Raw genomic sequence first — 13,127 nt, 5'->3', positions numbered from 1 at the left:
TTCATGCTATCCTCCTGAAATAGCTGGCTGTTCCAGTTACGAGGGGAGCAGATAATGGTCTTGCTACAGCTACTCTGGTGGTACTAGAAAGATTTAACCAATAGTAAAAATGGATGTACTCTCATATGTATAAAGCATGGCGTACAGAAGCATCAGAACTCAGAAAAGTACTCAAATAACCAAATACTTACTTAACACAGAGAAAAAACAGATACACTGGCTAGGGGGATTGTTACAGTAGAAGCAGCAGGTTCTGAGAGAATCAAGAATATGGTCAAAAATAATAAATATGTATTACATGCAGATGCACCATTGCAAGCCTTTTAAAAAAGCCTGTGTGTACATGCATGAAAATACAGCTGTTGATGGAAGTCAAGGCTATTCGAGGGCACTAACTTCTTTGCAGCTGATGATAGCTGCATTTCTTTCTCCCTTGCTGTCTTCTTGTCAGAACAAGCTCCAGCTCCTGGAGGTATCTGGATCAAGACAGGAACTGTAAGTCTGTAATTATTACAGTGCTCTGTGACTCAGGAATTATGAAAAAATTCTCTGATAATGTCCTGGTTTGAGCCAGGATGAAGCCGATTTTCCTTTGACTGATTTTTTTTCTTCAGTGAACTCCCTTTTAAGCAGAACACTTGCTGAAAGCATTAAGTTTTCCAGCTAGTGTACTGGTAACACTGGAAAGGAGATACTACTGAGAGACCAAGGACACTTTGCTTGTTTAATCTGCTGGTTTGGACACTAAAGGAGCAGAAAAGTCATATCTACAACCCTCACACAGGGAGGAGCAGACCAGATAGATGCAAAATTGGCCAAACAAATTATTCCATCCTATATATACGTCAGACTTGGCATAAACTCAGGAATCACAAAAGTCAACTCCCTCCTTTTTTCTCACTCTTCCGTCCATGGCCAGCATCCAGGGAGGACTCTATCCATGTCCTTTGATCCCTAGACTTGTGCATTCCTGACCCCTGTACCCCTCCCCTAAGCTCCTGTCTGCTCTGCTGCCATCTCTGGAAGCAGTTGGAGGCAACAGGGGTTTGCACATTCCTGCACATATTTGTACATCTTTTCTTTTATCATTAGTATTTCATTAAAGCTGTCTAGTTTAGTTTTCAATCTAGAAGCCTCTCTCCTTATTCTCTTTCTCCTTTCCCAACCTGGGTGGGAGGGGGAGGGGACAGAGAGCATTGTTGTCATTAGTTTAATCACTGAACCTGAGTTAAACTTGTGACAGGTGTTTTTAAAATACATAATGCTGCACTACAGTACTGAGGGATCTCTGATTAGTCCAACAATTGTCTTGCTCTGCCTTGTTTGCAGTTCTGAAAACCACCTGTAGAAGGGGTGAAATCCTGGACCTGGGGCCATTAAAGGAGGCCAGACATCATCCAGGAAAATGGGGTCTCAGAACAGAATATTGTGAGGTTACCTAGTAAGAAACTCAGCAGTAATTTATAAATTCATTGACATGAATATATAGAAATATTTCTGGCTTGTCAGAATAAATCCTACTATTCATCATCAGCATAGCTATAGCCTACATCAATCATCTGCACTTCAGTCACCTTGTTCATTCTCATACTCTGCTGATTCAGCTTTAAATTTTCTATCACACATAGGAGTCTTTCAAAAAGGTCACTAAAGTGCATTCAATGCTAAGGACAGTGGTTCTGTCTATTGGATCCTCAAAAACTGCTCCTCCAATCAACCTTCACTTCAGTCAAATTAACTACATTCCACAAAAGATTGTATCCCCACCCTTTGGATTTACACTGTAAATGATCACCAGGCTGGTGTGGAAGAAATGACATTGAAAAATATATCAGAAGCAATTTTGTCAGTGCTTATCTTCTAAGGCCCTTATTTAATGTCTTCTACACTTAGCACTCCAAATTTGGGGCTGGATAGCTTTGAGGTTCTGGTCCACTATGTGATGAGGTTGCTGAAAAGGTGGGACAACCATGGGAGAACATTTGACATAACGGAACAGGGATGTTTTTCCAGCTGCAACCGAAACCAGAACTTGTAAGACTGATTTTGTCCTCGTTCAAACATAGCCAAGACATACATTAAACATCAGTCCTGAAATATGGCACATTTATTCCTTTCCATCTATACTGCCTGTCTAGAAACTATAGACAGTTAAGTCTTACACTCATGCTGGTTTTGATCTCTTTCTGGAAAAGCTGTGGCAACAGTGGAGAGAAAAATAACGTATAGATATTTATGAGCTCACTTCTAATAACCAATTCAATTGTAACATTAAAACATGCAATAGTGTATTTCATTAAGTACTGTTACAAGTAATTACATGTTATGGATCCATACTGTTGAAAAACTAAGATTCTGGAATAAATTTAACTATACAATCCTGAGCTTAGGCCATTTTGCTATTATCCTAGAGCAAGGACCATTACACTTGGTTCTTCTTTTTCTGCTTGAAATCTTTGAATCTGCATCTTATCTCTCATCACCTCCCATCATAAGCAACATTAGAAATATTCCTTAAATGGCCATGTACTAAGCTAACCGGGGAGAATCTTGGCAATTTCTTTCCTATTGGAAATCAAATATAAATGTTGCCTGACACGTGCCTCTAACATGACCATTAGTGTGCATCCATATACTCATGTAGGGCTACCTGAAAGCTGCCTTCTGTGCTCACCTTATGTCCTCTTAATGTATCCTTAAATATATCTGGAACTGTTTTTGAGTGATATTTTCATGAAGGTGGAGTGGAAGTGTAGTATTATTCCCAACTTGGTGCTGGTAGTAAAGCTTCCCAAAGAAGAGACCTTACTTCCGCCTGGTAGCTACTAAGGTTTTCAGCCATCCTGACCACCACTAAAAGCAGGAGCTCCACAAGCTGGCCCTGTCCCTCCCCAGCAGCAGTGCCCTGCCCCAATTTGATGAAAGCTGCAAGCAAGGTTGGCTGCAGTTTTTGGAATTTTGTGACCAAGAGTTGTAACACTTAATAAATTAGTATCAGCCCCATCATCATCAAATTCTAATCTAGATCAGATATCACAAAAACTGATGTCTTATTGTTGCTTTACATGGACTAGTTTATGTACGAACACCTCAAACCTTTTCTCTTCTCCAGCTTTCAGCCCTAGGTACTCATACAAGAGATCACATAAGAGTTGAGCTCAGCCCAGCACCAGCTCCAAAAGACGAAGAAGCCAGAAAGCTCAGTCCAAAGTTCACCTTATGTACATTTTTATTAGTAAGAACAAAAGCAGGTAGTAAACATTTTGAAACAGGTTATACATTTGCATCCAAGCACTTCAGTAAGTGTGACAAATGTTGCCACCTCATGGACAGGTGCAGGGTTTGATTCAGCTCAGCAGTAGGAAGGAAAAGGGATCACGGAGATGACTCATTGTTGCCCTTTCACACTTTCACGCGAGGAGGGGGAAGCTTGGCCAGAAAGACTCTTTTGTTGCTTAGATTCACCTTGAATTCATTCATTTGGGTCTGAATCCAGAAGCCTGGCTACACATACACAGTTGGGGGGAAATGTCTAGGGTATTTGACAATCTCCAATATCAGAGCAAGAGGGGGAAAGAATGTTGACTTTTCCTCAGAAAAAAACCCATAATAGTCAACACATGACATGGCATGGACTTGTACTGTTAGTCTGAAGCCTGCGTTCAGGAGTAAACCATCTGAGTAACAGGCTGGGGAACCTGGAGTTTTCAAGAGAGTGACAGAAATATTCAGACTCATGAAGATAATAATCCCAAACTGCACCAGGGGCTTTTAATACCCTGTAAAGGGAGCAGCAGTTGGGAATCCTCTGCTTGTAAACTGGAGACAAATGTAACTGTAGCACATCTCATCAGGTATTTAAAGTTTTATGTTATAACACCACACTGATCATTTGCTATTCTGCCTCTTCTGGGGTACTGCTGCAGAAATACTCTGTCACCTGTTGAATTTTGCCCTTTCTGGTAGGAAGGCAGTTGCACCATCCTGTTCTACAGGACAGATACTGTTACAAAAGGCATTACACAGTGTGTACCTTTAAGCACATTAGTTATAAATGGCATTATAATTAGCACTTAATACAACTGGATAAGCGTAAAAGGACTATAAAGTGTTTAAACAAAAATAAAACCTTTCAAGTTTGGGATAGATTTTTAAGAATCAATTGTTTTTAAAAATAAAGCTTTGTAAAATAGATTCATAGCCAACATTTATGAATGGCCTGAAAAAAGACAGTACGGTGATTAATCAGGAGTTTCCTATTGTCATGATCTCCTTATAACACTGTAACAGTCTGCCTACCTACAACTAAAGAGAAAGAAGGATTTATACCAGCTTGATTTTAAATATGTTCTTCTGTTTATTATATTTTGCTATTCCAGTCCCTTAAAATGGTGGCCTCAGGAAAAGCCGCTTTGGCAGGCAATTGCAAAGATTCCTGTGGAGAGGAAGTGAAAAGACTGGGCATACAAACAAGGGCTGCTGCCATGTTCAAAGCACTGGGGAGAGTTCATAGAGCAAAATGCAGTCCTAAGTAAATGGGTTTCAGGCAATTTCAGTGTTAAGATAACATCATTAAGAGTAGAACAGATTGTGCACAAACCCTGCTGTTTATAATTAACACATTGCTTCCAAATACTCCAGGGTCCCTGGTAAACAGTCCTCTGCTCAGATCCACCCAGACCAATCAGAGTATTTTCATCAGGTTCCATGCTGGGCCAGCACCTGTTTGGACAAATCCAAAAGAGCCAAAATACTCTTCTTTCTGGCCAGCTAAGTAGAGAGATGAACACAGCTTGCCTTAGTCATTGTCACAGTGTCCATATGGCTGTGAAGCTTGTTTTCACAAGAAATCGTACAAGTACTTTATTATGTCGAAGTTCACGGTCCTATAAACAAAAACACAGTGTATTACAGCAATTGCCTTGACAGTGCTAAGACTTTAACCTGTTTGGAAACAGCACATGCAGGACATTCTGAAGCACAATCAAAAACAAGCCATATCCCCAAAAGAAATGCAATCAAGGATGAAGGAACTTTTAACTTCTAGTGTTATTTACACTACCTGTCTTCTGACTGTTTAAACTTGGTAGGATTCTAAAAAAGAAACAACATGACTTTCTAGTAAAAACTGGAAGATTCTTATTTCAATCAGTAAGCAGCAAAAATATATCAGTTAACAAGATTATATTTTCATATGGTTAACATGATACACTAGTTGGTGATGCAAAGCAGCAGCCTTTTCTGGTATTGAATGCTTTGTTCATCTTCCAAACCACCTGTGTTAGCATGTACTATGTAACTCCCTCATCTGTACTCATTTGCAGTCTGTATTCTTTCAGACTTGACACCAGTTGACCCATGTTCATAGCTAAATTTGAAAACTCCAAGAATGCCACTCAATGGGAGAGAAGATTGTAATGTATACTTTTGTTTTTCAATGGCAGGCAGAATGAAGCAGCAGTAGAATAAAACATATAATTATTTTTTTGTCTCTAAACTTATTCTGCTATGGAATCTAACACTCAGACTTTAGGGTTTACTGCTTGAATAAATAATGCAAAATACTGCATATAGTAACAAGTATAAAATTAAAATTTTTTTTTAAAAGTACTCAATGCAAAAATAACTGCTCACAATGTTAGTGAGATTAACTGGCTGAATGTCTTATTTGTTAGGCTACTATTATTTAATATTGACTGCTCATGCAACATTCTGTAACACACTTTCCAAAAAGTTTCTATTAAACATCATGTTGGGCAGTGAAAAAGTCCAGAAATACCCCAAGATACGTAACAAGAAATACTGTGTTTGAGTCTACTTAATCCAGTGACAAAATTAAAGAAATTAACTGCCACTTTTAGACTCACATAACATTGTGTCACTCAAGGGAAGTGCTTTAGTTACAAGATGTTCCACAGAAACAAAATCACACTCTAACAAATCCTGACCTTATCAACTAAATGAAACACAATTGTCCTGTCGTAACAACAGGGTTCACTAGAGAAAAAATCCATTACAGTCAACAAACATTAAGAGATCCCTACTTCAGCTTCAGAAAATTTTTGAAATTAGGTCTGAAATTCCTAAAACAGAAATTAAAGATTTCTAACAAAGACATGTCTAACCTTACCTTCAGCCAAAGATGCAAGTACTACCTGGTAAAAAGCATGGGAATATCTCTGCAAAGACTGAATAGATACCAACAGAATAGAGCCAGACATGAGCTTCTGTGATACTGAAGAGAGACTGTGCATGGCCAGTGGTTATCACAATAAAAGCCACCAGGAACAGACATTAAGTTTTCTACTCTTATAAAAACAGATGAACTTTAGGTTCCTGGGTTTTTTTGACGCAGATTTCACTTTTGCTTAAAAAAAAATAGAGGAAAATTAAATGACAATCTGAACAGCTTGAATGTGGGTGGGAGGGGAGGGGAAAAGCATCATTTTCTGTCCTGCTCTTTGCTCTCTTCAGCCTTCCATTAGGAAATATGCTAAGTAGCAAGGCTGAGAAAGTAACAAGTTTGAGGTATCTGAAGATTTCAGTGACTAACAAACTTATTTTAGTACTATTACAGTATTAAAGAATTAGGAGATGGGCAGCTTACTCGATGTGTATTTTGGTTGAAGTGGTAGAGTAATTCCCTCTCTCCAATAAACTCTCCCACAAATGCTTAAAACCACAGGCAGCTGCAAAACTATAGCACAGCTAGAAAATGACATTTCTTAAAGCCCAGAAGATCACACCTTAGCCTTGTAGCTAGCCCCAGCAAGAGAAGGGGGAGATTTATCATGGGTTCATGAAAACTTAGATCTTTATGCATTGTCCTTGTAACAAAGACTGTGGACTGGAAAAAAAAACAACTTACTAAAAGAAGTATAAAAAAGGAACAGAAGAAGAAAAGAAAAAAAGAGGAAACAAGAGAAACGCAGAATAGTTCAACTTGAAAATCTGTTGGGTCATTTAAATGGCCCTATCTATGCAACATATAAACACTTCCAAACTACTTGTGGGGAAAAAAAAACCAACAAGAATTGCTTTCTTCCTCATAATACATAGGAAAAATCAGTCAGGACATATATATATATATATATATATACATATATATATATACACACACACACACAAATATACATACATTAAAATCTGACCCAAAGGAAAGCAATCCAAAGCACTGTACCACACAGTGAGGTCTGAAGTGATAGCCTCTCTGACAACTGCTTTCTCTGGTGAGCATTGGCTTCACAGCACAATTTTTGGTCCCATTTCCTGATCAACTCTACCTTCCAGCAACATTAATGGAGTCAATAAAACTTCTAAAGATGTTTAAGTTGCAAGGAGAGAGACATCATTTCAAGTATCTTAATTCAAGGAACTTCATAATTGAAACAGTTTATGTACTGGTCTCTGTATTCACCATAGGAGTTAGAGCAGCAACAAGAACTTGGGGATATCTGTACACAGAATGATCCATGTTGCTGAGCAGATGGTCCTGCTCTACCTGGTATCAGTGGGAGCCTTTTCAGGGCATCATTCACAAGTTACTTTATTGCTGGAAATAGTCAATTGACAGAGCAAAGCAGTGGAGATCCTGGCAGTGTCCTCCAGCCAGACCTGAACCAGATGAAGTTTCATTCTATGGCCTGTCCAACTGCGAATTGAAATTAATGTCTGTGGGGTTTACTGCCAAGGCTATTGGGCATTCAATAGCTCAGGAGAGCAACATATGCACTGAGGTTATGGGATACAGTCTACAACACAAGTTCTTCTGAAGTCCCACATTACAGAGATGAACTGACCTTTAGAACACTGATCCTTCTTTTTGCCACAGGTAATTTCTGAGCTCTGTTCTGATTATATACTCTCTATCCAAGACCTGCTAACAAGGTGGCTGCAGCAACAGGTGTGAGGTAATGCTGCTGGCATTTCATAAACATAAGGCAAAGGCTTGACTGTTGCATAAATATTGCATGCACTTTTGTCTGTAATTTATTATCATCTCTCCTGAGGATGATAAACCTAGAACTGTTCTCAGATTCCAAAACTGAAGGCTCTGATTGAACACAGCATTGAAGTACTGAATTTAGTGGATTAGTTTGTATCAACTGCAGATCACACAAGATAAGACTATGTAGAAGAATTCTTATGACCTACATAGTTTTTATATCATATGTACCACAAACAGTGTTAAGAATAATTATAATTTTGTATTAAAATACCATAATGTGCCTTTTGGTGACTAAATGGATTGACATTCTAGAGCAGTATTTTCTTGAGAAGCCCCTGACTTAATTAAGCTCAAAGACAGTATGCTACTCTAACATATACAGCCTCCATAACATACATTTTTTCAAAACAGGAATGGACTATATTTACCACAAGGTCACATTTCTCATAAATAAGACTAATTAATTCATTCTTAGAAAATATCCACAGACTTCTATTCTGGTCTGCAGAGAGCTACAGACTGAGCAAGTACTACGACTGTCACATCAGCACATGCAACAGTAAACAAACACTAATAGGCTCACCGGGCAACAGCTCTGATGAAGTCCAGAGACACAGTACATTTATATCGTGGTCCATCAAGCTGGTCATTATGGCCAACCATGGATAACAGCTGGAGAGTCACAAGAGAAGTGATCTACAAACAAGAGACATTAGAAGTGTTAGTCATTTTTATGAACATGAATAGCAATGGACATTTATTTATTATTTTTTAAATCTGGCATAATTCCCATATTTCTTTGGAAAGTCTCTCATCCTGGGTTTTTGATTTTCACAGAGTTCTGCCACTAGCAAACTCAGGAATGTATATACATTTCCACCATGACATTTTCAGCACATGCAGTGACAGACACGAACTAAACACGTCATCCTTCCTATCAAGAGTTATCCTGCAGTTATGATCAGAGAGAGAACAGCAAATGCAGGAACAAGAATAATAGGCATGAGTTGAACATTTTCCAAATCTCTGCCTGATAACCAGGAGAGACTTTGATTCTCTTTCTTTTATACCCAAATACTTCCTCTTGAACTTTCACACTCAAAATTGGATATTCCTGTGCCAGCTCATACCACATTTTGAACAGATGGATGTATCACTGTACTCCAGATAAAAAAATAATTGATGATTGGAAAGGCTAGAAGATTGTGTGCTTAAAAAGAGCAAGGCCTGAAAGGAGAGCAATTTGCCTACAAATACATACACAGTGTCATGACAAAGTCACTGATTATTCTACTAAATAGCAACATAGCAGCATATTTTTCACAATCTTCCTTTCTCCATATGATGACTTATGGTATCACTAAAGTGCATTTGTGGGATGTCACTACTGAGTGCAACCAGCCTGTTCTGTCTCACCTAGGAAAAGTGCTGTGGTGTTTCTGCTGTCTCCCTACCTCCTCCCAGATCCCAGAGGAAAGAGGGAGGTAGAAGCAGCAAAAAAGAAAATTTTTCCCTGAGCCTTCCTATAGATGCCACTGAAAATTCAAGGCAATGAAGCTACATTCTACAAAGAACTGGTATCTGACCACAGCTCTACTTTAAAAAAAAACAGCCATGACCTACCTCTGTGTAATGATAATAGTATAGTAAGGAATTTCTGAAGAATAAATCTATCAGGAAAGACTATTAGTTCAACCTTTCTAGGAAGCACATTGCTATAAAATGCAGCAGTGAGTTCTTACCAGTATCAATAAAAAAAAATAACCCCACTCTTTTGCTGAAAGTGACAGTGCTTGCAGGAGGTAAGAATAATTATTACAGTTTTCCCCTAAAATAATACAAAAAAATTACACCTACCTGTGGAGAACAGAAAAAATTACCCTGATCAAGAATGAGGTAATTTTTCTAAGAGTGTGATTAACTTTCTTTTATATGGCACCAGACAACAATAGTTCGGATGTCATAATTCTGCCAAGTCTCTTGGGAGTTTGTTTAAGGAATACCAGTCTACCTATATTCACAAATTCCATTTACTTAATTCAGGTCTAGAAATTACATTAAAGAGTAGCACACAATTTAAAATTGTTAGCACTGACACTATTTAACAGAACTGAAATCAGTATATGGTACATGTCTCAAAATCCAGTTCATTAATGATTTTGAACATATCACTGAATTGGGATCAACCTCAAATTTGTTAGGTATTCATTGTCTTAAAACACATGAGTTTGAGTGCATTTTTTCTACATTCTTCATTCAATTAAGTCCTCGTTCAGTCAATGAAGAAGCATTATAGAGTAGTCTGCTGTAACACTTGCTATTTTATCCCCTGGTGCACCATTAGTAGCAAATCACTTCTGCAATATACACTTGCAGCTGGCCTCATACTCAGAAATCACCACTGAAGGAGTGGCAAGAGACTCCTAAAGCTTCCCAACGAGCCCAGCAAAAGGCTAGTCTGGAGCTGGATCCATCTCAGTTTTTTTGTGGGACGTAAAAGCGACCTTCCTGCTGCATTATAAATGCTCCAGCAATACTTTAACAAGAAACTGTAACCACTTGCTTTTCCAGCTAGCACCAAATGCTGTGTGTATCAAATGGCCAAGTACTGCATCTGGGGAGGAACAACCCCATGTATCAGTATAGGTTGAGGGCAGACCTGCTAGAGAGCAGTTCTGGGAAAAGAACCTCAGAGTCCTGGTGGACAGCAGGCTGACCATGAGCCAACAATGTGCCCTTGTGGCCAAGAAGGCCAATGGCATCCTGGGGTGCATTAAGAAGAGTGCAGCTAGTAAATCAAGGGAGATTATCCTCCCACTCTATTATGCCCTGGTGAGGCCACATCTGGAATACTGCATCCAGTTCTGGGCTCCCCAGTACATAAAGGTTAAAGAACTACTGGGAGGAGTCCAGCACAGGGCCATGAAGATGATTAGAGGAATGAAGCATCTTCCCTATGAGGAAAGGTTGAGAGAACTGAGTCTCTTCAGCCTGGAGAAGAGGAGACTGAGGGAGAATCTCATAAATGCTTATAAATATCTAAAGTGTGTGTGTCAGGAGGATGGGACCAGTCTCTTTTCCACAGTGTCCAATAACAGGACAAGGGGCAATGGGCACAAGCTGGAGCATAGGAGGTTCAAGTTAAACGGGAGGAAAAACTTCTTTACTGTGAGAGTAAGAGAGCACTGCAACAGGCTGCCCAGAGACGTTGTGGAGTCTCCTCTGGAGACGTTCCAAACCCATTTGGACATGTTCTGGTGTGATCTACTGTAGGGGAACCTGCTCTAGCAGGGGGGTTGGACCAGATGATCTTCAGAGGTCTCTTCCAACCCAGACTGGCCTGTGACTCTGTGTGACATAAGCTTGGCAACCTGAAAGTCCTTACTAAAGGCTAATTCAATAAATCTGAAATAGTATCGAGCTAGACACTAAGTTTTATTAATGTTTCTGACTCAAGACATTAACAGTAAAGCCTCATACAATATTACTAGACAAATAAAGCTAGTAAACATCAGAGTAACAAAACTTAGCAAACTGCAACCTGTCATTTCTTTCACAAATCCAGTATTTCTTTAACTTAATAAAAACATCATCGTAGGAAAGTGAGTGATGACACAGTAAGTCCTAATCCTGACTGCTTAAAAAGACAGAAGTAGACAGAACTGTCATTTTCAATTCATGCAGGTAAGAAACAGTTTTATCTCAAAAAAGTCTCGGTAGAGACTAAAAGAAAGAACAGATACCTAAGGGGAATAAACAGGGATGAGCCCCCCTACAGACAGCCAAATGTTAGAAGATAAAGTACCTAAATTGTGAGACTTGGGAGCAGAATTCAAAACCTATTTACAGATGCCTAGCCTGTACATGGAGAATGGCAGAGATCTCAGAAGGACAAATCCAAATGCCTGCATGCTGAGGGGGCAGCAGCCTAGAGTTCTGTTTGCACAACTTTTTCAACAAATTCAGGGAGAATCACAGCAAGAGAGTTCTGTCACAGAATTGGGTAACACATGTATTTTTTGTAAAAAATTACTTTGTCAGAAGATTCAATTTTGGTAAATGTGGAATTATTAAGTACCTCAAATATTTTGCCCTGAACCTGACTTTCTATACCAAATTAATAAAAAGATTATTGTCTTTATAATCTGATGCTTAATAAGTCATCTAGGACACAGAAGGTTTTATTTCTTCCTGACATAACAGGTTTGAGCACCTCTTGGCTAATGTCTAACAGCTTAGCTGGGGTGGGGGAAGCAAGTAAAAGCTCTACAAAATCTGCCTTTGGAGCTAAGCTATATGCATGAAATTGCATTCACATTCTGTGTTCCTACTTCAGGCACTCAACCAGTAAAGCAGGATACAGTGGAATGAACTGGGTTTAAGACAGCACACTTGTAGTAAAATTTAAAACTTACCAGTTCACATGTTCTGTTAACTCTTAAGGTCAAAGTGTCATCTATGCTTTAAGCACTGAAAAAATGTCACTACTTCTAAAGTTTCTGCTGTTGTAAAACTCTGGAGGCAATCTGTTCTTAAATGAAGATATCTGAAACACACACAGCTGGGAAAAATTGTGAATGCAATGTCAAATTAATTGCTCTTCTTAGCACAAAAAAAATTGCAAAGCTTTTTTTTTTTCTTCTTCTTTAAATACCATGGGTACAGTGGCTCCATCTCATTATCACAAAAGCTTGGGAAAAAACATCTGGCAAGAACAGACTAGAAACAGGCCAGAAAAACTGTGTGGGTGACATAATTAAGAATATTTATTGAGAATCTTTTGAAAAAACAGAATTACAGTTGGAAGAAATATTCTAAAGTTATTAATAAAATTAAAGTTAGATCTGCTCATGATTTAATACCAGCAAAAGTTAATAAGTAAATAAAATAACAAGAAAATCTGAAAAAAGTTACTGATATGAAAGATGTGAAGAAACAGGTGTCACAGATAAATTAAAAAATAAGCCAAAACTGACCTTTCTTTGAAATATATTTGTGTGAGAAACCTGCTGCTGAAGACTTGGGTGCAAGCTAAGAATAATCATAAAAGCATGGATGAGAGTTGCAGCCAGTAGGAAATGGCCACTTAAATTGCTTCTGGAGATTCACTAGTCAAATATGGACATTGAAACCTCTGGAAAAAACAAAGCAACCCTAAGACATTCTTGAACGCTGTTCT

At 38.6% G+C, this 13,127-nt stretch overlaps 1 protein-coding gene across 1 annotated transcript in view; it reads right to left on the bottom strand.

Moving 5' to 3' along the window:
• Positions 1–4,062: 4,062 nt before the first annotated feature.
• ORC5 (origin recognition complex, subunit 5) overlaps positions 4,063–13,127 on the bottom strand; it is a 69,548-nt gene continuing 60,483 nt past the window's right edge. The window contains exons 13-14 of the mRNA XM_010003990.1: positions 8,532–8,644; positions 4,063–4,886 (exon numbers count right to left, since the gene is read on the bottom strand). Of these exons, the coding sequence (XP_010002292.1) occupies positions 4,841–4,886; positions 8,532–8,644 (159 nt within the window). The 3' untranslated portion in view covers positions 4,063–4,840. The remainder of the gene's footprint in view (positions 4,887–8,531; positions 8,645–13,127) is intronic.

This window comes from Chaetura pelagica, unplaced genomic scaffold, assembly GCF_000747805.2.
Source record: "Chaetura pelagica isolate M959 unplaced genomic scaffold, ChaPel_1.0 scaffold141, whole genome shotgun sequence".
Classification (NCBI taxonomy): domain Eukaryota; kingdom Metazoa; phylum Chordata; class Aves; order Apodiformes; family Apodidae; genus Chaetura; species Chaetura pelagica.
The sequence above is the reverse complement of the archived record's forward strand: the minus strand, read 5'-3'. Positions and strand labels throughout refer to the sequence as shown.